General features: G+C 45.3%; 1 protein-coding gene across 1 annotated transcript in view; it reads left to right on the top strand.

Annotated features, from left to right (window-relative positions):
* Positions 1-22,298, top strand: part of mcf2l2 (MCF.2 cell line derived transforming sequence-like 2) — a gene marked incomplete at its 5' end in the record, with an annotated part of 156,436 nt that overhangs the window by 64,689 nt on the left and 69,449 nt on the right. The window contains 2 exons of the mRNA XM_079507069.1: positions 14,339-14,405; positions 17,922-18,037. Coding sequence (XP_079363195.1) covers positions 14,339-14,405; positions 17,922-18,037 — 183 coding nt within the window. The remainder of the gene's footprint in view (positions 1-14,338; positions 14,406-17,921; positions 18,038-22,298) is intronic.

Genomic DNA, 22,298 nt, shown 5'->3' with positions numbered 1-22,298 from the left:
GGGTTGTAATTTGCATATATAATAATATTCATAATATTCATTATACATTGCATTTCCATATTCTTTTAGTTTGCTCATTAGTTATTTCTCATCATGTTTCCCTTATTATTATTATTGTTATTAAATATATAGCCTATCCTTCCATTCCGTCTCCCTTTGAGAACAGTGAGAAGCACTATTGTGTTTGTTGACATTGTAACCGAGATACATAACTAATTTGCATACTTAAATGATTGACGTTCGGAGGATCCCCCTCATTCCCCTGGTAACGCTATGAACTGTGGTTAATTTCTTTGCCAAAGTCAGCCAAAGTCAGCATCGATGCTGACTTTGGCAAAGGGCACATAAAGGGGCGGGGCTGAGCCCTCACTGATTTACCGATTTCAAATGGGACATCCCTCAAGCCCTCGCAGACTTCACATGAACGCGCAGCTAAGTCAGTGAGGGCTCATTGAGTCAGCAAGGGAGTGGATTGGGATTGGGCCTTAGTGCTCATTCGTTCGCAATGACCTTTGACCTTTAACCCTGATAAAAGTAATTAAAATGCCTGTCATATATATTTTTTGTGGTCATTAGAATGTCTAGAACATGTTTTTTTTTTACCAAAAGTAAAAGTACTCATTATGCAGAATGTCCTGTGAAAATAGCCTATAAAGCTCATAATGCGTTGCATTGTGATACTTGTAGATCGGCTATTTTCAAATGGCCAAAATGTATATAGGGCTGAAGTTCTTAATGCACGTTTTGTAATAATAATCAAAATCTACAAAGTAATTAGTAACTAAAGTTTTCACATAAATAATGTAGTGCAGTAAAAGGTACAATATTTGGATCTGAGATGTAGTGGAGTAGAAGTAAAAGTATTGGAAATTGTACGTACTGCAAGTAGAGCACAAAATACCTCAAAATTGTACTTCAAATTATAATGTACTTTCCACCCTTGGTGTAGGGTGGCTGCATGCGTGCGTGCGTGCGTGCGTGCGTGCGTGTGTGCGTGCGTGCGTGCGTGCGTGGCTCAGCTACAGATAACAACCATACATAGTCAGGTGCTCGTGCAAAACTCGCCCACTGCTTCTGTGTACATTCTTGGCTCAAACAAAGTTCTACCAGGATGTGGTTCACAGCCCAGTTGGCTGCCTCTCTCTCTCTCAACACTGTCCCCCTGCTCCGCTCCTCTCTCAACACTGTGTCCCCCTGCTCCGCTCCCCTCTCAACACTGTGTCCCCCTGCTCCGCTCCTCTCTCAACACTGTGTCCCCCTGCTCCGCTCCCCTCTCAACACTGTGTCCCCCTGCTCCGCTCCTCTCTCAACACTGTGTCCCCCTGCTCCGCTCCCCTCTCAACACTGTGTCCCCCTGCTCCGCTCCTCTCTCAACACTGTGTCCCCCTGCTCCGCTCCCCTCTCAACACTGTGTCCCCCTGCTCCGCTCCTCTCTCAACACTGTGTCCCCCTGCTCCGCTCCTCTCTCAACACTGTGTCCCCCTGCTCCGCTCCCCTCTCAACACTGTGTCCCCCTGCTCCGCTCCTCTCTCAACACTGTGTCCCCCTGCTCCGCTCCGCTCCTCTCTCAACACTGTGTCCCCCTGCTCCTCTCCTCTCTCAACACTGTGTCCCCCTGCTCCTCTCCGCTCCCCTCTCAACACTGTGTCCCCCTGCTCCGCTCCTCTCTCAACACTGTGTCCCCCTGCTCCGCTCCTCTCCTCTCTCAACACTGTGTCCCCCTGCTCCGCTCCTCTCTCAACACTGTGTCCCCCTGCTCCGCTCCTCTCCTCTCTCAACACTGTGTCCCCCTGCTCCGCTCCTCTCTCAACACTGTGTCCCCCTGCTCCGCTCCTCTCTCAACACTGTGTCCCCCTGCTCCGCTCCCCTCTCAACACTGTGTCCCCCTGCTCCGCTCCCCTCTCAACACTGTGTCCCCCTGCTCCGCTCCTCTCTCAACACTGTGTCCCCCTGCTCCGCTCCTCTCCTCTCTCAACACTGTGTCCCCCTGCTCCGCTCCTCTCTCAACACTGTGTCCCCCTGCTCCTCTCCTCTCCTCTCTCAACACTGTCCCCCTGCTCCGCTCCTCTCTCAACACTGTGTCCCCCTGCTCCGCTCCCCTCTCAACACTGTGTCCCCCTGCTCCGCTCCGCTCCTCTCTCAACACTGTGTCCCCCTGCTCCGCTCCGCTCCTCTCTCAACACTGTGTCCCCCTGCTCCGCTCCTCTCTCAACACTGTGTCCCCCTGCTCCGCTCCTCTCTCAGCACTGTGTCCCCCTGCTCCGCTCCTCTCTCAACACTGTGTCCCCCTGCTCCGCTCCTCTCTCAGCACTGTGTCCCCCTGCTCCGCTCCTCTCTCAACACTGTGTCCCCCTGCTCCGCTCCTCTCTCAGCACTGTGTCCCCCTGCTCCGCTCCTCTCTCAACACTGTGTCCCCCTGCTCCGCTCCGCTCCTCTCTCAACACTGTGTCCCCCTGCTCCGCTCCTCTCTCAACACTGTGTCCCCCTGCTCCGCTCCTCTCTCAGCACTGTGTCCCCCTGCTCCGCTCCCCTCTCAACACTGTGTCCCCCTGCTCCGCTCCTCTCTCAACACTGTGTCCCCCTGCTCCGCTCCCCTCTCAACACTGTGTCCCCCTGCTCCGCTCCTCTCTCAGCACTGTGTCCCCCTGCTCCGCTCCTCTCTCAATACTTCCACCCTTTCCCCCTTTGCTCTCATACCCTTTCCCTCTGTTGCAGTGGTTTTCATATCAAGGTCCAATATTTATTCGGCATTCAGCCTCTCAGAACCAAACCTTAGAATATTTTGCTAATGCTTTGTCCACAATTCCATGCTGTATTGATGTCGTACCATAGGAGAGAAAACAGGCAAACGTTGATCAAAATAACAATTCTTCTACATTCTCTCTAGATGTGTAGACTTCTTGTAAATTAACTAAAGCAGATTTTTAACATTAATAATTTAACTCTTGAGCGCGTAGAAATTAAACCAAATGGATGGTTACCAACTCTCCATCATTTAGCTGGGGACCACCTGGAACACCCACGAGGCCCACTGGTGGTCCCCGGACCACGAGTTGAAAACCACTGCTCTATTGCTTGCGCTCTCTCTCTCTGCGTCCCTTTCCTCTGTCTCTCTCTCTCTCTCTCTGCTTTGGCAGCATTGGCTTTGTCAAGCACTATCCAGGGCAGTCCATGGCTTAATGTGGTAAACTACAGCTGTGACAGTAACGGTATAGAGCGCTCGGTGGGAACTAGGCCACGTATTGTTAATCTAAACAGAATCTGTGATAATTTGACCATAAACCAATCTCAACAATCAGTCATCATTCTCCTTGCGCCGGAACATGCGGCGTCAAGATACCAGTGAGTGCCACACGCTTTCACACGCACATGCGATGAACGCATGCATTCCTAATAAAGACATGTGCCATGAAATCACTTTGCAATCATACATTTACGTGTATGTATGTACACTTAGGGAAGTTGTATTTATACAACGCAGTTTCGGGAGAAGAGACCTCCTTCCGCTTGACCGTAACCACTCCTCCCTCATTATCAACAACTCCTCCCTCCTTATCAACCACTCCTCCCTCATTATCAACAACTCCTCCCTCCTTATCAACCACTCCTCCCTCATTATCAACAACTCCTCCCTCCTCATCAAACTCACCTGCCTTTCATTATCACCCGGCCAATCCCCGGTGCAATCACCACCGTATAAATACACCTGCGATCTCTCAACCAAGTTGTTTGTTCTGCTCCACGACAGACCAAACATGGGTTGTGAACTTGTGAGTACTGCACTTGTAGATCGGCTATTTTCACTATTCTTCAAAATCGCCATCCTCCTCCACCCCAACCTCCTCCTTCCCCCTCGATTCTCTAGGAATCCAGGGGGGGCAGTGACGGAGCAGAGACGACCAACCGCTCATTCTGAGTAGAGCAAAGATGACCGTCAGCTCCAGAGACTACGCCCCCACCCTGAGTCTCGCCCTACCTTGGGTTCCTCACTCCACTACGCATCCATCTCATTCTGTTTCAATAAGCTGTTAATCTTGAGCGAAGGTGTGGTCTCTTACTAAGTGAACTTACATGTATACTGTATAGAGCGTCGCAGTCCCGCCCCCTCGAGAGATCCGGACAAGAAATCCCCGTTCATTTTCCTCATAGACTTTTCAGAAAGTATTTATTTAAAGAAGTTTACGCCGCGGACAAAGCCAACTCTTGTCGTGACAAATCATGACAACAAACACAATTTTTCGGGCTGAACAAATAATTAGAAAGAAGAAGAAAACGGCAGGTTAGAACAGGTTTTTTTGTTGTTTTTCTTCTTTGTAATTATTTGTTTGGTCCAAAATATTGTGTTTGTTGGCTTTGTACTACGCTTATAAGGTCTTTAAATAAATACGTTTTGAAATGTCTATGGGGGGAAAAATGCATTGGAAACTATTTCCTGGGCCTGGCGTGGTCATGAAAGGGGGCGGGACTGCCACGCTCTATAGTATACGCCAGTAACGCCACACACATACTGTACAAGTATGCACACGTGCACGCACACACACACTAAATCAAATGGGGCTATATTACCAAATCAGTCAATTTTATATACTCTTACACAAAGGGTAACGAATGACGTGCACCTCCACCACCACACACACACACTCATTCATGACGTGCACCTCCTCCTCCACCACACACACACTCACTCATGCCCTCGGGGGCCGGACCCTGCAGTGTGTGACGTAATAATCCATATTCTCTATCTTTTTTTTCTCCGTGTGGCACCGGCATTATGACAGACGGCTCTTCCTATGGGGGGAGCATCCCGATGCGTTTGACTTGAGACTTTATTGACCTATAAAACGATAGCGCACCTCAAACAAGCTCTCAGCACGTCCCTGCGGGCCCATCGTGATGGCACATAAAGCCAGGAAACCTCCGAACTCATACAAATGGCCACATTAAAAGGACCATTAACATCTGGAAATGTTTGCATTGACCAGGATGGTGTGTTTTATGACTTCACACAGGTCTTATACCCCCCCCCACCCAGTTTGGTTTGGCAGTGGTAACTGGTGATGTATTGTAAAATTAATATACTGTTATACAAAGCACCTTACAAGTACCGTTAGTTGTAGAATGGATGCTTCCAGTGGGAATTAAAACCTCTTAACATTTATTGTGTTAATGGAATACTCTCTGTACTCAAAGCATTGAACTACGTACGCAAGATGTGTTTTGTTTTTTAAGGTCTCACTTTTGACCATGTCTGCTCAGACTGAACCATATAGGCAATTTTAGGTTCTCCCAGCAGGGGGGGCATATATATATATATATATATATATATATATATGGGACCATTTTTTTTTTAATTCTTTTTCCAAAATGAGTTAATAGCACAGGCAGTCTTTTCACATACTGTACTAGAGCATGTCTGAAACCAATCGACAGAGCTTAAATCGACATGTAAATATCAAATAAATGCTTAAACATGTAGCTAGGTGTAATGTTAGAGACCACAGAAGTGAACCTTTCAAGTCTGTTTTTTCAACTTGCTGTTTCTCTGCAAGACATTACTCTATAAGCCATATCTCCAAAACTGGTGGGTCAAACTGAACAACCAATATGTCAATTTGAAGCTATGATTCCCTGCTTTCACATGATTTCAAAAAAATGAAAATTCAAAAAAATCCAATGGCAGTCCCTCATTTGTGGAGGGGGGTTGGGGGGTATAATAATAGCCTACAATATCTGGGTACACATCGGTTACAACTCAATGGCGGTGTTCTTATAGTTATAGAATATAAACAGCTAAATATGCGAGTACCGGTACTTATTTCTCTAGACAATATATGATTTTCTTTTACTCATTTTGGAGCATACTATAGCCAATCAGCATGTGAGTCATGTCAATGTCAATCATGTAATGTTGTAAACCTGTTCATTTACAAAGCATGAATGAAATGAAAAATATAAATGAGTATGAAGTTACAATATTGACAAAAATATATATTTTACTTTTATTTATTTATTTTTTGTCGCCCCCCCCTAAAATCGCTGAGCCAATTAGCCTTAGCAGCCAAATGACCATGATGAAACAGAAACTGTGGCTACATGGCTATTACGTCCAGGGACACGGGAAATTAGAAGCCTGTTTACTTCCTCTTCGCATAAAAAGAAAGAAATACTTACGTTAATTCCCTACATTACTGTAAATCGTTAAGAAAGAAGGAAGCAATTAAGTGCTTAGCCGAGGAATCGGAGAGTGAAATAAGGAGATTACTTTAGAGAAGCAACATCACTCACAGGTCCATCTTTCCAGATGACTACAATCACGTTTCATTAGAGTCCGCTGTGTTGGGAAAGAGTATTCCTTCTGGAGGACGACACATTTTACAAAGTTTCCAACGTGGTTTAGCACTGCTCTATACCAGGGGTTCTCAACGTTTTTGACCCCCGGAAATGCTTTGGTCATGTCTCACGACCCCCGCCCCGCCCCGCCCCCACTTCCCACCCCCAATACAAACTGACTGCAAAAATAACCTTAATAATAGAGAAAATATATCATAAATGAATACTGAAACCAGATATAATCATTAAAGAAAGTTTATGCATGTACTATGTGTACTATGTAAACTCTTCATTTCCATTTTTCAGCCATTCAGTTGCAATCTTTTTTTTTTTTTTTTATAATTTGGGGACCCCCCAAAATAATTTGGCGACCCCCCCCCCCCCGAGGGGTCGCGACCCAAGAGTTGAGAACCCCTGCTCTATACCACATGTATTCAATGTCAGCACAACACTCTCAATAACAACCCCAAAATAGATGTTTTGGGGTTGCCGGCGGTGACACATTAAAGCTCTGTCAGCTGCTTTAATACCTCGGCTGACATGTCTGCCAGCCAGACGCCCCCTCTGGCTCATTGTTGTGACCTGACTGACTGACGGAGAGGAGCAAACGGTGCAGTGGGGATCCTGTGTCCGATCCCTGTGTAACATCAGTAGGTGTCCGTCCCCCAGTGGGGACTACTGTCCCCGCAGCTCTTTGTCATCTGTATCAGCAGCCTGGATCAGGGCTGGACTGAGAGAAATATTCAGCCCGGACCTTTTTAGCGGAATTTGGCCCAGACTGGACCACCACAACCAGCACGCAGATACTCTACTGACGTTTCGGGTCGAGGCCCATACAAATACTTGAAATACAAGCCCTTAAGTAAGTAATTTGGCCCAGACCGGCCCACCAGAGGGTCGGCCCACTGGGCATATGCCTGGTACGTCCTGTGGCCAGTCCACCCCTGGCCTGGCCTGGCCTGGCCCATGTGAAATATTTAGATTGCAATGCACGCACACATAGAGCACCTGATCTGGGTTCTGACTCTACCTGGCCTGACCCAGAAGGCCTATAGGACGCCGTGGAAGAATGAGGACAGGAGTTTTCACTGGCTATGAATGGAGCTTAACCCATTTTGACCTGACGTCGAAATTATAAAAATGTCTTCTAAATCATGACAAACCTTATGTTTCTTATCAGTGGTGCTCAATATTCCATGTCAAGGACCCCAAAAATGATATGTAATATGCATCCGCCCCCCCCATCTGAAAATATGTTGTTCCAGGGACCCCAACCCAGAAGCAAAGATTTGAGTTAAAATGTTCACTCTGTAATAATAATATATATTCAAAGATTTGAGGCACATTTTCACAACTTTTCAAAAATAGCAGACCTACAAGTTCATAGCGTGGCACTCGGTGCCGCGCTATGAGCTTGTAGATCTGCTATTTTTCAATAGCTAAAGTATAACACCAAAAGGGGTTCCCGCCCAGAATGCGTTAATAACATGGATGTGGTAATTAGTGCCAGGAGAAACTAAGGACAGTATCCCCTCTCCACCATCTCCAATAATATCTGGACAATGAATAAATTGAGTCTACACCTTCAGAAACTGCTCAGGGCCCAGTTATCAGCCCAGCCCAGCTGTCATGGGATGCCCACATCAATTATATCATCTCAAGATCTACTACCTTTAGAGTTGCCAAAAGAGCAGCAGGCTCCCATGTGATCCAAAAATTAATTTGAACGTCTATTCGCCCAATTTTGTAGTGTGTCAGCGGCAGTTCGGGGTGGGCTGACGAAAGGGCCTCTCCGAGGAGCTGGGGAGGGTACACAAATGATCCTGCATCCCCTCTTCCTCTCGTCCGCCACAGAGTGGAAGTGGGTGATGAGGTCACCCTGTGCACCCTCGCCAACCAACATCCTCAATGACAGTTAATCCCCCCTGTACGGCTTTGCCTGCAGCCCCAATTTCCACTTAGCTGCTTTATTGTCACAGGGAACATGAACTTTTCTTTCCTTTCCCGCATGCTCTAAAAAGGTTTCTTTCCTTTCCCATGCTCTAAAAAGGTTTCTTTCCTTTCCCATGCTCTAAAAAGGTCTATGCATTCTTTCCCATGCTCTAAAAAGGTCTATGCATTTATAGATAGACGGAAACTGAAAGCACGGCGAGATGTGTGTAAGTAGAATAAAAAAATCACACCTGTGTGAAGTGAGGGGCGCTGTTTACACACTTTTGTCTTCAATGTTTGTGTTTACACAAACCCTCAAAGCTGGACATAGGAGGGGCTAGCGCAGCTGAAAAAGACGTCTTGTGTTTTCACAAGAACATTAGTTGAGCGCTATGGGTCTCTCCGTTGTACTCCCGAGTCACTAGAACCTTTGCACTCAATTGAACAGTACTGTATATACTGACCTTTTTTACACTTCGGAAAGGGGCATCAACTAACTACTTAAAATATACAATAATTCATTCATTTGGTTTGGCAATGAATGGATCTGCTTTTCGGTATACCAAAAGCAAAAAAAGGAATAACAAGAAGAACAGGGAGAACACTATAGGAGGTCTTCTGAATCTACTGTAGCACATCAAAGAAGTCCCAAAACAACAGGTGGTACAGCTTGTGTGGTGATGGGTGAATCTATTCTTATAAGCGCAGTGGCAACATTACACCAACTGAGCAATGCAAATCTGGCCTGTTAGTGTTTACTAGTCTGTAAATGATTATATAGAGGGTATGCACGTTAAAGAAGTTATGCAGGAACGCCTACTGAGTGGTAAAAAATCACACCCGTGTGAACTGAGTGGTGCAAGGTCTTATATAGCCTGATCAGCTGTGGTCTGACGTAATGTCAGTGACCATGGTAACCATGCTCACCTGTGCACGGACACGTACACAGGTGCACGGACACGTACACAGGTACACAAACATACAGACAAAGCTGCTTGTTGGAGTGGTTTGCACCACTCAAAAACTACTTTTCTGGCCTTGATAGCCCATACATCCAATACAAACAGAAAAGCTGATTGCAACGTTAAGCGACATTAAATTCACTTTGCCACTCGATTTGCCACTCTATTTCCCATCCACTTCATGCATGTGCATACCCTCTATTAGTGAAGTATGTGGCTTTTGTTTTAGAACAGACATGTTTAACTGAGGCCGACCGTTGTAATCTCTAAACTGGACCCTCGTCTGGTTCTGACAGACTGGTAGTGTGTTGTGCAGGCTGGGTGGTGAGTGGTTCTGACAGACTGGTAGTGTGTTGTGCAGGCTGGGTGGTGAGTGGTTCTGACAGACTGGTAGTGTGTTGTGCAGGCTGGGTGGTGAGTGGTTCTGACAGACTGGTAGTGTGTTGTGCAGGCTGGGTGGTGAGTGGTTCTGACAGACTGGTAGTGTGTTGTGCAGGCTGGGTGGTGAGTGGTTCTGACAGACTGGTAGTGTGTTGTGCAGGCTGGGTGGTGAGTGGTTCTGACAGACTGGTAGTGTGTTGTGCAGGCTGGGTGGTGAGTGGTTCTGACAGACTGGTAGTGTGTTGTGCAGGCTGGGTGGTGAGTGGTTCTGACAGACTGGTAGTGTGTGCAGGCTGGGTGGTGTGTGATAATCCAGTTGAAGTATTCCTTTGGTACGGCGACTGTGGCAGCGGGCCCGGGAGAACAATAACGCGACACGAGACAGTATCACGCTAAAGGTTCAAAAAGTTTATTACACAAACAAGAACCTATATAGTGCTGGATCATAATGACGTGACCACAAGATATGAGACATAGCAACGTGACATGATAATGACTAATGCAGCAAGGCTGACCTTACTAGCGCTGAGATGTCTCTTGTAGCCTATCTATAAAGTATGCTACAGTACAGGCAGTACACAATACATATCAAGCACACTGTATCTCAAGTTCAACTACACAGACTTAGATGTACTGTACATGGACAGCTTATAACAGCCGACCAATAGGCGACAGCTTTGCAGTTTTTTTTTTATCATGGTCTCATATTCCTTCTTTCTCATTTCCTATAATTGAAGTGTGACACAGCCTGGTATATTCTCTTTTGTCTCGTGGTGCCATACAGACATGTCTGTGGAAGACTGTAGACACAACTAGCAATTAAAACTCTCCCTGTGGAGAATTGATTACCGTCATATAAGGGTCACTGCGGGGATTTACACTAAACCTTTGAAGCGTCGCCTGGTCTCGCATGTACGTCCGTTTCACAAAAATCCACCTTAAAATGTTGTGATTGTTTGTCGTCGTGTTGAAAAGTAATCCATACTGCCGTTCAACAACAAAGAGCGAACCGCCTTTACCCGTTGAATGAGCCGTCATTACCCTAAATATTCTAATTTGTAAAGGCCTACATCAACATTGTTTCATAAATCGCACATAAACCCTGCCGTGAGACAACTTCTGCATTGGGATCTACATTAGATTGATAAACGAGGGCTAATGGCACAATTAATCTAAATGGCTCACAGGCCAATGTCGTCTTGATGATAGCATAATTTATAGATTTGTTACATTGGGTCCAAGAGGACAACTTTAACATCAATCATATGTGATTCTGGGTGCTGAGATTGTATTCTGAGTGAGATGCATCTCCTCGCGCCATTTAGTGGGTGTAACCCACCCAGGACGTTGCAGAGAGTGACACTGGCATGAATGAAAGAATGACTGCGTGTCTGTGACGTGCGTGTGCGTGCGTGCGTGCGTGCGTGCGTGCGTGCGTGCGTGCGTGCGTGCCTGCGTGCCTGCCTGCCTGCGGGCGGACGGGCGGGCAGGGAGGGGTGTGTGATCGAGGCCACAGCTCTGGGAAAAGAAGCTGTTCCCCAATGTATTGGTGCAGGATGGTATAATTGTCCAGACCCATTTGCCCGAGAGGCACCAGCAAGCACGGTCAGGACCTGGACGAATTAGTGACGTCTTGATTGTGGCCAGATCAAGTCGAACCAAGACTAATCATATCTGGCCCAGAATATCACCTGATTTCAACCAACATACATTCTGCCCACTAAGACGGATGTCCCTGGATGAATCACAGAGAGTCCGATCGAGGCCAGATCCACTTAAGTCATATCATAACTAGATCTGGCCCAGAACAAGCTATATTATTTCAACTGGTGAAGACGTCCTGGAAATGATGTAAAGATCATCCATTCCCTTTTTACCTCCTTTATGATGAATTCCTGTTCTGGTCTTTGACTATATAGAAGTGTCTATTTGTACGTCTCTAAATGTTTTGATGAATTGAACACGGTGGACCCTCTTGTAAACAAGTGTAATGCTTAATTGGGTCGTCCACTCACAGTTAACAGTCTTTGTATTGAGTTTGTGCTTGAAATGTACTGTAATTCAGTACATTCAGAGTCACCGGAGGACGTCATCATAACGTTATCATGACGTAATTTGGCTTGCTGGGCGTGGTTCAAACATAGTAGTGGTTTGGCCGGTGTGTGTGTGTGTGTGTGTGTGTGTGTGTGTGTGTGTGTGTGTGTGTGTGTGTGTGTGTGTGTGTGTGTGTGTGTGTGTGTGTGTGTGTGTGTGTGTGTGTGTGTGTGTGTGTGTGTGTGTGTGTGTGTGTGTGTGTGTGTGTGTGTGTGTGTGTGTGTGTGTGTCCCTGATAATACTGCCAGTCCTCTTCCTCAGTCGACTGGTGAAGATAAGTGTCCAGGTTTTGGGAACTCAATTTTGACTTTGTCTGTCTTCACCACACAGTGCTGGTCCTGTCAGGCTACTCTCAGTACTGCTCCTGTAAACATGTATTTGATATTACTTTAACCCATTTTATCCTGAGATCAGATTCTAAAAATGTCTTCTACATCCTGACAGTTTTCTGAAAAATTGTTTCTATGTCAGTCATTCTTTGATTTAAAGAAAATAGCAGACCTACATGAGCTTGTAGATCTGCTATTTTTCAATAGCTAAAGCACAACATAATGCTAACACCAAAAGGGGTTCCCACCCTAAATGGGTTAACTGGCTGTTAAAGTAGGTGGGTCAGGATCCTGTTTTGCTGTAAAATAATTATTCTAAGAACCTCAGTTGGGCCAAAAGCAGAAACTTTCTTTTTGTGATGGTCAGAATTTATTTTGAACTTCACTAGTAAGAGACCACACCTTCGCTCAAGAACAGTTTATTGAAACAGAATGAGATGGATGCGGAGTGGAGTGAGGAACCCAAGGTAGGGCGAGACTCAGGGTGGGGGCGTAGTCTCTGGAGCTGACAGACATCTTTGCTCTACTCGGAATGAGCGGTTGGTCGTCTCTGCTCCGTCACTGCCCCCCCTGGATTCCTAGAGAATCGAGGGGGAAGGAGGAGGTTGGGGTGGAGGAGGATGGCGATTTTGAAGAATAGTGAAAATAGCCGATCTACAAGTGCAGTACTCACAACCCATGTTTGGTCTGTCGTGGAGCAGAACAAACAACTTGGTTGAGAGACAGCAGGTGTATTTATACTGTGGTGATTGCACCGGGGATTGGCCGGGTGATAATGAAAGGCAGGTGAGTTTGATGAGGAGGGAGGAGTTGTTGATAATGAGGGAGGAGTGGTTGATAAGGAGGGAGGAGTTGTTGATAATGAGGGAGGAGTGGTTGATAAGGAGGGAGGAGTTGTTGATAATGAGGGAGGAGTGGTTGATAAGGAGGGAGGAGTTGTTGATAATGAGGGAGGAGTGGTTGATAAGGAGGGAGGAGTTGTTGATAATGAGGGAGGAGTGGTTGATAAGGAGGGAGGAGTTGTTGATAATGAGGGAGGAGTGGTTGATAAGGAGGGAGGAGTTGTTGATAATGAGGGAGGAGTGGTTGATAAGGAGGGAGGAGTTGTTGATAATGAGGGAGGAGTGGTTGATAAGGAGGGAGGAGTTGTTGATAATGAGGTAGGAGTGGTTGATAAGGAGGGAGGAGTTGTTGATAATGAGGGAGGAGTGGTTACGGTCAAGTGGAAGGAGGTCTCTTCTCCCGAAACTGCGTTGTATAAATACAACTTCCCTAAAAGAAAAAAAAAGTTTCACCTTTGACTTTAGCACCAAAACATGACTGTGAACCAACCTTAGTGAAGTATCTAGATACATGATGTCTTTAGTTCTTACATGATGAGGCAAAGGTCTTCACTCATTCATTTCGAGCGTCATACCCACAAGACAGATTTCTTGTTGATGAAAGTGGATCCTGATCCATTAGATCCCCTGGACACGTGCCCTCCTAATCCTGATTCATTAGATCCCCTGGACGCGTGCCCTCCTGATTCATTAGATCCCCTGGACGCGTGCCCTCCTGATTCATTAGATCCCCTGGACGCGTGCCCTGCTAATCCTGATTCATTAGATCCCCTGGACACGTGCCCTCCTAATCCTGATTCATTAGATCCCCTGGACGCGTGCCCTCCTGATTCATTAGATCCCCTGGACGCGTGCCCTCCTGATTCATTAGATCCCCTGGACGCGTGCCCTGCTAATCCAAGTGGATCCTGATTCATTAGATCCCCTGGACGCTTGCCCTGCTAATCCAATGCAATCATGCTGAATAACATCATTGATCATATTCATCATTCAGAACCTGTCTCTGTTCCCATACATCCCTGTTGGTCTCCATGACTCTCCCCCCCCCCCCCCCCCCCCCCTGTCTCTTCTCTGTCTTTCCACTGACAGGTAGTTACCCCCCCTTTTGATTTACATCAAAAGGGCATGTGAGCTCAAACCCACAATTCAACATTTTGGTTTTAAGATGTTATTCATTTTGTATTCATCCTTAGGACGCCAAATCACACCTTGGAAAGCATGAGTGTCTATTTCAAACAAAGTGTATTTTGACAGCAGGAATTGCCTGTCATAATTTGACCCCCCAGTATCAGGATGTATTAGGATGTTGATATTCATTCATCAGCCAACACTCCCCACTGACAGGTAGTCAGTGTCTCTCCTCTGTCTTTCCAGACATATCATCATAACTCTCTCCCCCTGTCTCTTCTCTGTCTTTCCAGACACATCATCATAACTCTCCCCCCTTGTCTCTTCTCTGTCTTTCCAGACATATCATGACGGAGCTGATCGAAACAGAACGGCTGTATGTGGAGGAGTTGCAGAGCATCATGGAGGTAACGTATATCCCTGGCTGTTGTTATCTAAAAAGGACACTAAAGGTCCCCACACACCGAGCGCCATCAGATTTCTAGCGGCACATCTCCATCTGTTTTCCGAAAAACGCGTCCAGTGTGCAACCACCTTTATTATAACCTCTATGACCGGCCTTAAAGCACACTCGTGTCATGTGTAGCTGCTACATGACTGTTTAAAGCAAACAAAGTCCATAGACTTGGTTGCCACATGACGTCACGAGTGGGGTCCTGTTTTTGAGCGGTGCCAACCGCCTCCATTAAGTGACTTTGCATGTCTGTCTGTCTGTCTGTCTCTCCATGAACGTACGCGTCTGTTTCAGTACGGCAATACCGCCGGGTGACCTAAAGTGGCACTGTTGAGCAGCCTAAAGGGCTACAGTACAGCTGTTGAGCTTCACACTGACCACTATAACTATCATAAAAATCACACTTGTGTGAAGTGAGGGGCACTCTTATCATCATACATCATCACATTCCGTGCTCAGCCAATCAAGTCATCACGAATGTGGTGCACACAAACACACAAAACTGGCCAATCAAATCATCACGAATGTGGTGCACACACAAACACGCAAAGCTGCTACTGAAGAGAAAATGGATATGAATTTCATACAATAATGCACGAAGCTAACACAAGCCTTGCTGTTGGTGCTCCTGGAGGCTGAAGGTTCATTGACTGGCCATAATAAATCAAGAGATTTAATGTGGACATTTACAGTGTCTGTTCTAATTTTCTCATTACTTTTCTTACTGTGTGTGTTTATACACGCGAGGAATGCACCAATAACCACTCGCACTCTCCTAACTGCCGTTCTTTGAATAACTAAATACTTCATGTAAGACTTGTATGTGCACATTGTTATTGACACGCCAACTAAGAGGCACATACCAGTAACTGCCGTTCTTTAAGGGCTGTATTTTGCGTGTCTTAAGTACCAAGTCTTATTACATAACTTAAGACCTGGAGGCGTGATCAATGCCATTTGGCTATTCTGAGTGGCCAAAGAGCATTGACCACACCTCCAGGTCTTAAGTTAAGTAATAAGACCTGGTACTTAAGACACGCAAAATTTGAATCCAATCCAATCCAATCCTACTTTATTTATAGAGCACATTTAAAAACAACAGAGTTGACCAAAGTGCTTTACATAACATAACATAACAAAAAACACAAATAAAAGTGCACAAAATCGTCAAAAACATATTATAGAGATACAAATATACAACAGGGTGGAGAAAAACAAAACAAACAGTAAAATAAATAAATAAATACAAAATCTCACTCTGGGGTAAAAGCTTGGGAATAAAAAAGTGTTTTAAGACGGGATTTAAAAATAGGGATAGAGGGGGACAGTTTTACTAAGAGGGGGAGTTCATTCCAAAGTTTAGGGGCAGCTACAGAAAAGGCACGATCTCCCCTAAGTCTCAGTTTGGACTTTGGGACCTCCAGCAGAAGCTTGTTTGCTGATCTCAATGATCTTTCTGGGACATACAATTTTAAAAACAAACAATAAAATCTTAAACTTGATCCTAAAACATACAGGGAGCCAGTGCAGTGAAGATAAAATGGGGGAAATGTGGTCACGCCTTTGTGTGCCTGTCAGAAGGCGTGCAGCAGCATTTTGCACTAGTTGCAATCTATAAATGCAGCCCTGAACGAAATACTACATGAAAGACTTGTATGTGCACATTATTGACACGCCAACAAGGAGGCACATACCAGTAGAGCAGTTATTCCAAACGAAGGGGGGGTGTAACGATACATAACAACGATACGATATGTATCACGATACATGGTTGACGATACGATACATGGACGATATTGGTTCATTATGGCGATCCGATCCGATCCGAATCAATGATTTGAAATCAATACAGTAACTATTTAAAATACATTGACATTTTTTTAAACTAAGTAATTAAACCCCTGTTTTTCTTTTTTCTTCTAAAAATTGCTAAATACCACGCACAAAAATGTAGTATTGATACAATCGATTATTTCCATAGCAAAACGATACGATACCGATTATTTGCAATGCAAAACGATACGATACAGAGTCAATGTTGCTGTTTTCATTTCGATATACTTTGATTCTTGAAATTAAAATCGATTTTTCGATTGCAGTTACTATATCGTTACACTCCTAATACGAAGCCAATGTACAGTTCACTAGTAAGAAGGAGAGTAAGAGGTTAACATGATCATGGGGCTCTGTGTGGTTTTCTGACATATCCTCCATATTTTAAAACTGCTGAGATTTAGCCTGGGGACATTCTTAATAAGAATAGGCTCTAGTCCAAGCCACTGTTGGTGAATCCCAGACATTATCTGTAATAGCCCTATTGATTTCCATTCATTAGTAGGAACATTGCATCTTGCAAATTACAAATCAACCCCATGCTACATCACCATAAATTCTAATTACTCATAATATGAACTTAATTTGAACCCAATATTCCCGGTGGGTTGAATATGCATGACAATCTTCTATTGGGTTATGATGAGGCCACAGTAAGGTTTAACTGACTGCACACCTGCTAAATAGATGTATTGATCACAGGAAATGGAGTATACGTCGTGCGCCATCAGTGCATAGCACTCCATCATTCATGCTTATTGCCTGCAGGTTCCTGTCTTTTTCACACAGGGTTCTATTGAGTTTATATAACGGAGCGCAGAGCTGCAGACAGTTCTCAAGACCCACCCAGGCATTGGGGATGATTAGTGAGACTGTTTTGCTGTCTGGCTGTTTTATTTATGACTGAGAGTCTGGTATGTGTGCCTCTTCTTATTCAATCCACCGTCCCACATTTTTAGCCCCTCGTTCTCTATCATCTCTCCACCTGTTCTCCTCGATCCGCCGCGCTCTGCTGCCCCTCTCCTGCCCCTCGCCTCTCCTGCCGCCTCTCTCTCCCTCCGACGCCTGATTTATATACTTCATCTTACGAGGGCGTCGTCGTCGTGGACCGAAAATAGCCGATCTATAAGCTCACAGCGCGTTGCAGATGTGACGCGTTGTAAGCTTACAGATCAGCTATTTTCAGTCCACAATGCCATTATAATACGACGATGCATAAATTAGGCGTTATTCCCCTCTCTCCCTTTTGGCCGTTTCTCTATCTTGCGCCGTGCCTAGGGCATTCACTTCTAGTCATTTTTACTAGTTGACTAGTTGCCTAGTTTACTAATCGACTAGTTGTTTAACTACCTATTATGTAAAAGAAATTAAAAAAAAATGTTAATAAATATTTGTACATTTAAAAACTGTACATTGGTTACTATAACTATAATCTACCTGCTCTTGAGGCCTACAAAATCAGGAAAAAAATAAAAGAAATACACTTCTTATCAACTAGTCAACTAGTACCAACAAGGTCGACTGGTGGATTTACTAGTCCACTAGTAAACTAGTCGACTAGTTGCTTAATGCCCTACTGCCCGCCTCGCCCCCTGCACTTCTCTCACACCCCTCTCTTCTCTCTCTCTCTCTCCAGGGTTATTTCGCAGAGCTGGATAACTCTGAGCTCAGCCATCTCATCCCCCCCTCGCTGGAGAACAAGAGAGACGTGCTGTTTGGAAACCTGCCAGAGATCTATGAGTTCCACAACAAGTATGTATGGGACCTGCTGCCACACATACCGCTTCACAGATACACAATTAATGAGATTGATGTCAGGTTTTAGGACAGACAAGACGTGGTGTCAGGCTTTCAAATTTCCCCCGGGGGTTAAAAAAGAAAAAGAAAAAATCAGCTGCAAAGAGTTTCATGTCACAACTTGACTTTCTAACTTTTGCAGAGAGAAAATGATCTGTATGAAGGAATGCATTGAAGTCTTATCAGTTCCCCCAATGATCCTTAACTAATGCCTGAGGACCTCTCTGAGCAAAGATCAAGAGTAGTTCTACTGATTGTAATTCTCCTATGTCATCAATCTTATCCTTTCAGGGATGAATGACCATGTCAATGATTTATTTCCACATTTATTCTTGGGAATTTGATTGGAATCAGGAGAATGTCAGCAAAAAACTAGTACACATGCAGTGACATAACAACATAATTATAGCAGAGTGTTGCTACATACATACTGTACATACTGTACACACACACACACACACACACACACACACACACACACACATACAACACGAGTGATGACATCGCACAGTGACATCTGTTATGATTTTATAATAAGAAGAAGTGATTGTTTTTCCATATAGAGGGTATGCGCGTGACATCATCATCATACCAGGAAGTTATGCAGGAATACCTACTGAGTGGCAAAAAACTACGTTCTGGCCTTGACAGCCCATACATCCAAACTGAAAATTGCATGAAATGAAATTACTTTAAACAACATTAAATTCACTTTGCCACTCGATTTGCCACTCAATCTGCCATTCACTATATGCATGCGCATACCCTCTATTGTGATAACACACATTATCACAATTCCTATCTCTATTGAAAATGCCCTGAACAGCCTCTCAGTTGTCAGTAGTACAAAGGCAGTTAGTTGGCATTAGTGGCAGTTTTTGGGTGGTCGACAGTTGAAGCGGTGACTTAAACCCTGGGTGCCATGTTTTGTGGGAGAAATAACTCAAATAAGCAACCAGGTCTATGAAAACAAGCCCAAAAGAAGCAACTGCACTAGGCTCTTGAAAATAGCAGATCTACAAGCCCACAACGTGTCGCATGTGAGCTTGTAGATCTGCTATTTTCAACAACAAAAATATGGCAAATGTGGAATATTTTTGAAACATTTTAGCGACACAAATCTGGTATGCATGCAGGGTCCCTGGCACAAAATATCTTCTTCTATAGAAATGTGTGAGAATCACTAGGTTTAAAACAACATTTGGAAACAAGCCTAAATAAGCAACTACTAGAAACAAAGCCCCATAAAACCGCAATCCCGCATACTACCAATATTTAGAAGCGACTATACAGAAAAACACGCCCAAAGTCACTTATAATAAGCAGACATGGAAACACCATGGTGTGAACGTAAGAATGTGCACGGGGCATCAGACAGTGTCTCAGGAGGTGGAGCAGCCGTGTGGGAACCGGAGGGTCCCCGGGCTGGTCGGTTGGACCTGCGGCTCCTCCGTGCTCGGGGGTTGAAGTGTCCCTGAGCAAAGCCTGAGTGAGCGCAGCGCCCCGTGGCGCTGTGCTCACTGCTCCTAATAGTGAGGAATGAATGCCCCGTGGGGAACACTACAAATACCATGCTTTGTATGTGTGTAACCCCCCCCCCCCCCCCCCTCCCACCACCAGCACCAGTAAATACTCCCCTATCTGAGATCTCCCAGCTTGCCTGATTAGATAAGGGGTTAAACTGTGTGTGTTCAAGATTTAGTAATAATGCTGCTGTTCTGTTCTCCCAGCGGAATGTGTCAGACTTAAGTATATCTACACAGTGTTTTTTTATTGTTTTGTTTTACCAAGCTGCTCTGCTGGCTGCAGACCAGCTCAGTGGCCTTGTGGTTAGAGTGTTGCCTGGCCTGAGAATCCCCCAGCGATCCGGCCGGGGGGGGGATTAAACCCCGGCCTCCCAACCCAAAAAAACGGGACCCAATGCCTCCCGGCTTGGCCCTAAATAGCATCAAGGGCTGGACTGGGCGTAAGTCCCTGCAACGTACTAGCGCTATGTACTAGTACGTCATGGCTGGGGGATGTACTTGTACATCAACCTGCCTGGTGCTACAGCAACAGGAGGAGATAGGCTCCTGCCCCTATGGGCCACATGGCTTGGTGCTACAGCAACAGGAGATAGGCTCCTGCCCCTATGGGCCACATGGCTTGGGAAGCGTTTACACGGCTACTGTACTGTACTGTACTGTACTGTACTGTACTGTACTGTACTGTACTGTACTGTACTGTACTGTACTGTACTGTACTGTACTGTACTGTACTGTACTGAACGAAAATACATCACATGGATGCAACTGGGACGTATCCTCAGTGATGTATCCCAAGGAACATCATACCCCTCACTCGGGTGACCCAGCCGGGGTGATCAAGTCCCGACTTACATCCCAGTAGCTACCCTCGATCAGAGCCACTAGGGAAAGACCAGGGCCACACAATCCGTTGGAACTACTCCGGAACTACTATGCCGGGACTGAGAGGTACAATTCTGGCTTGTGGAGGGACTGTACTGTACTGTACTGTACTGTACTGTACTGTACTGTACTGTACTGTACTGTACTGTACTGTACTGTACTATTACGAATACTCAAGTTTTTTGTACGCATCGTCTCACATTGTTAGCTGGACTATCTGTTATTTTCAGTGAGTGACAGCGTATGAATTTGATTTTCTCTAGTTTGGCGCAGCAGGTGAGATGGAAGCAATCCCAAAGGATAGTCTATCAATTATTCAGGTCTAGACGGACAGCAACAATATGAGAAAAAAAGAAGCTGAAGTTGCTTCTGTTTGGAACCATCATTGAGACTCTCTTTGGACCTGGCCGGCAATGCTGTTGTATTAAGCCATTCAGGCCTGAGGACGATTCTACAAATGTCTTCCAAATCCTGACAGTTTTCTTGAAAAATCCAAAAATCCATCCATGTGTCGTTACTCGTTATAATACATTTTCATGTCAAGGACCCCCAAAAATATATGTAGTTGGCCGCCGACCCCCATCTGAAGATTTGTTGTTCCAGGGACCCCCCAGCAGCACAGATTTGAGTTAAAAACATTCGCTTGTATGAGCTTGTAGATTTGCTATTTTTCAATAGCTAAAGCATAATAGTCCACTTGCCAGAATGTGAACCCGGACATGTTGAGTACACCAAGGTTTTATGTTAGAAATGTTGAGTATGGGTCCCCAGCATGTAGAAACTGCGAGATGCTAACTTGCATAGTTGAGCACAAAAAACACTCCTTGGGCTAAAACGGCCATAGCCGTCATCACAAATGTGATGATGTCAGCACATTTGAGCGAGTGGCTATGGCCTTCTATAGGTTGTTAATGGTATGGTCACATATTATGCCAATTATGAAAATTGCTTAACATATGCAAGTTAGCATCCGGCAGTTTCTACATGCTGGGGACCCATCCTCAACATTTCTAACATAAAACTTTGGTGTACTCAACATGTCCGGGTTCACAATAGGACTCTTATGGGCTGGCAAGTAGACTAGGTCATAATGCTTAATAAAACACCAAAAGGGGTTCCCGCCCAGAATGGGTTAAGCCGGTCCCACGAGTTGTACTGCCTCTACAAATCTACCAGTCAATCTATCAATCTCTGGACCTAAACCTCCACTTCATAGAGGCAACTGGGGGAGAGATCCCCATAGACTAGGATACATCATACATAATGCAGTGCATTGTTTTGTACAGCCGTACTGCATCATACATTATACAGTGCACCGTATCGGCTTCATATCTCCGAGGCGGCGCGTTGTTGTCACATATCCAAGGCAACAGCAGCCTCCTATGAGCACTGTTGTCCCGTAGGCAGGCTACTCCTGCATGCAGGTCCTGACCGCAGCGCGGCATACGATATATAGTACATCATCTCCGCATGCGGTTCCCAGGCGTCAGCGTCCTGTGATAGAAAACTATTGTCCTGTACGTACAATGCATGTAGGTCATGTATCATCGGCTGCCTTACCATCACAGTTCATAGCTGGTGTAGGGTTACTGCGTTGCGTTGCGTTGCGTTGCGTTGCGTTGCGTGCGTGCGTGCGTGCGTGCGTGCGTGCGTGCGTGCGTGTGTCTGTTCCGTACTGAACTTGGTCTCATACTGTACATGCACAAACGGCGCATTCATGTAACTATGCACACGTGCAGATAATTAAACACACACACACACACACACACACAAACAGCAACGTTCTATGTGCATTCAGCCTGGTTTCA

Source organism: Electrona antarctica, assembly GCF_951216825.1.
Source record: "Electrona antarctica genome assembly, chromosome: 7".
Classification (NCBI taxonomy): domain Eukaryota; kingdom Metazoa; phylum Chordata; class Actinopteri; order Myctophiformes; family Myctophidae; genus Electrona; species Electrona antarctica.
This window is presented reverse-complemented; position numbering and strand designations above follow the sequence as displayed.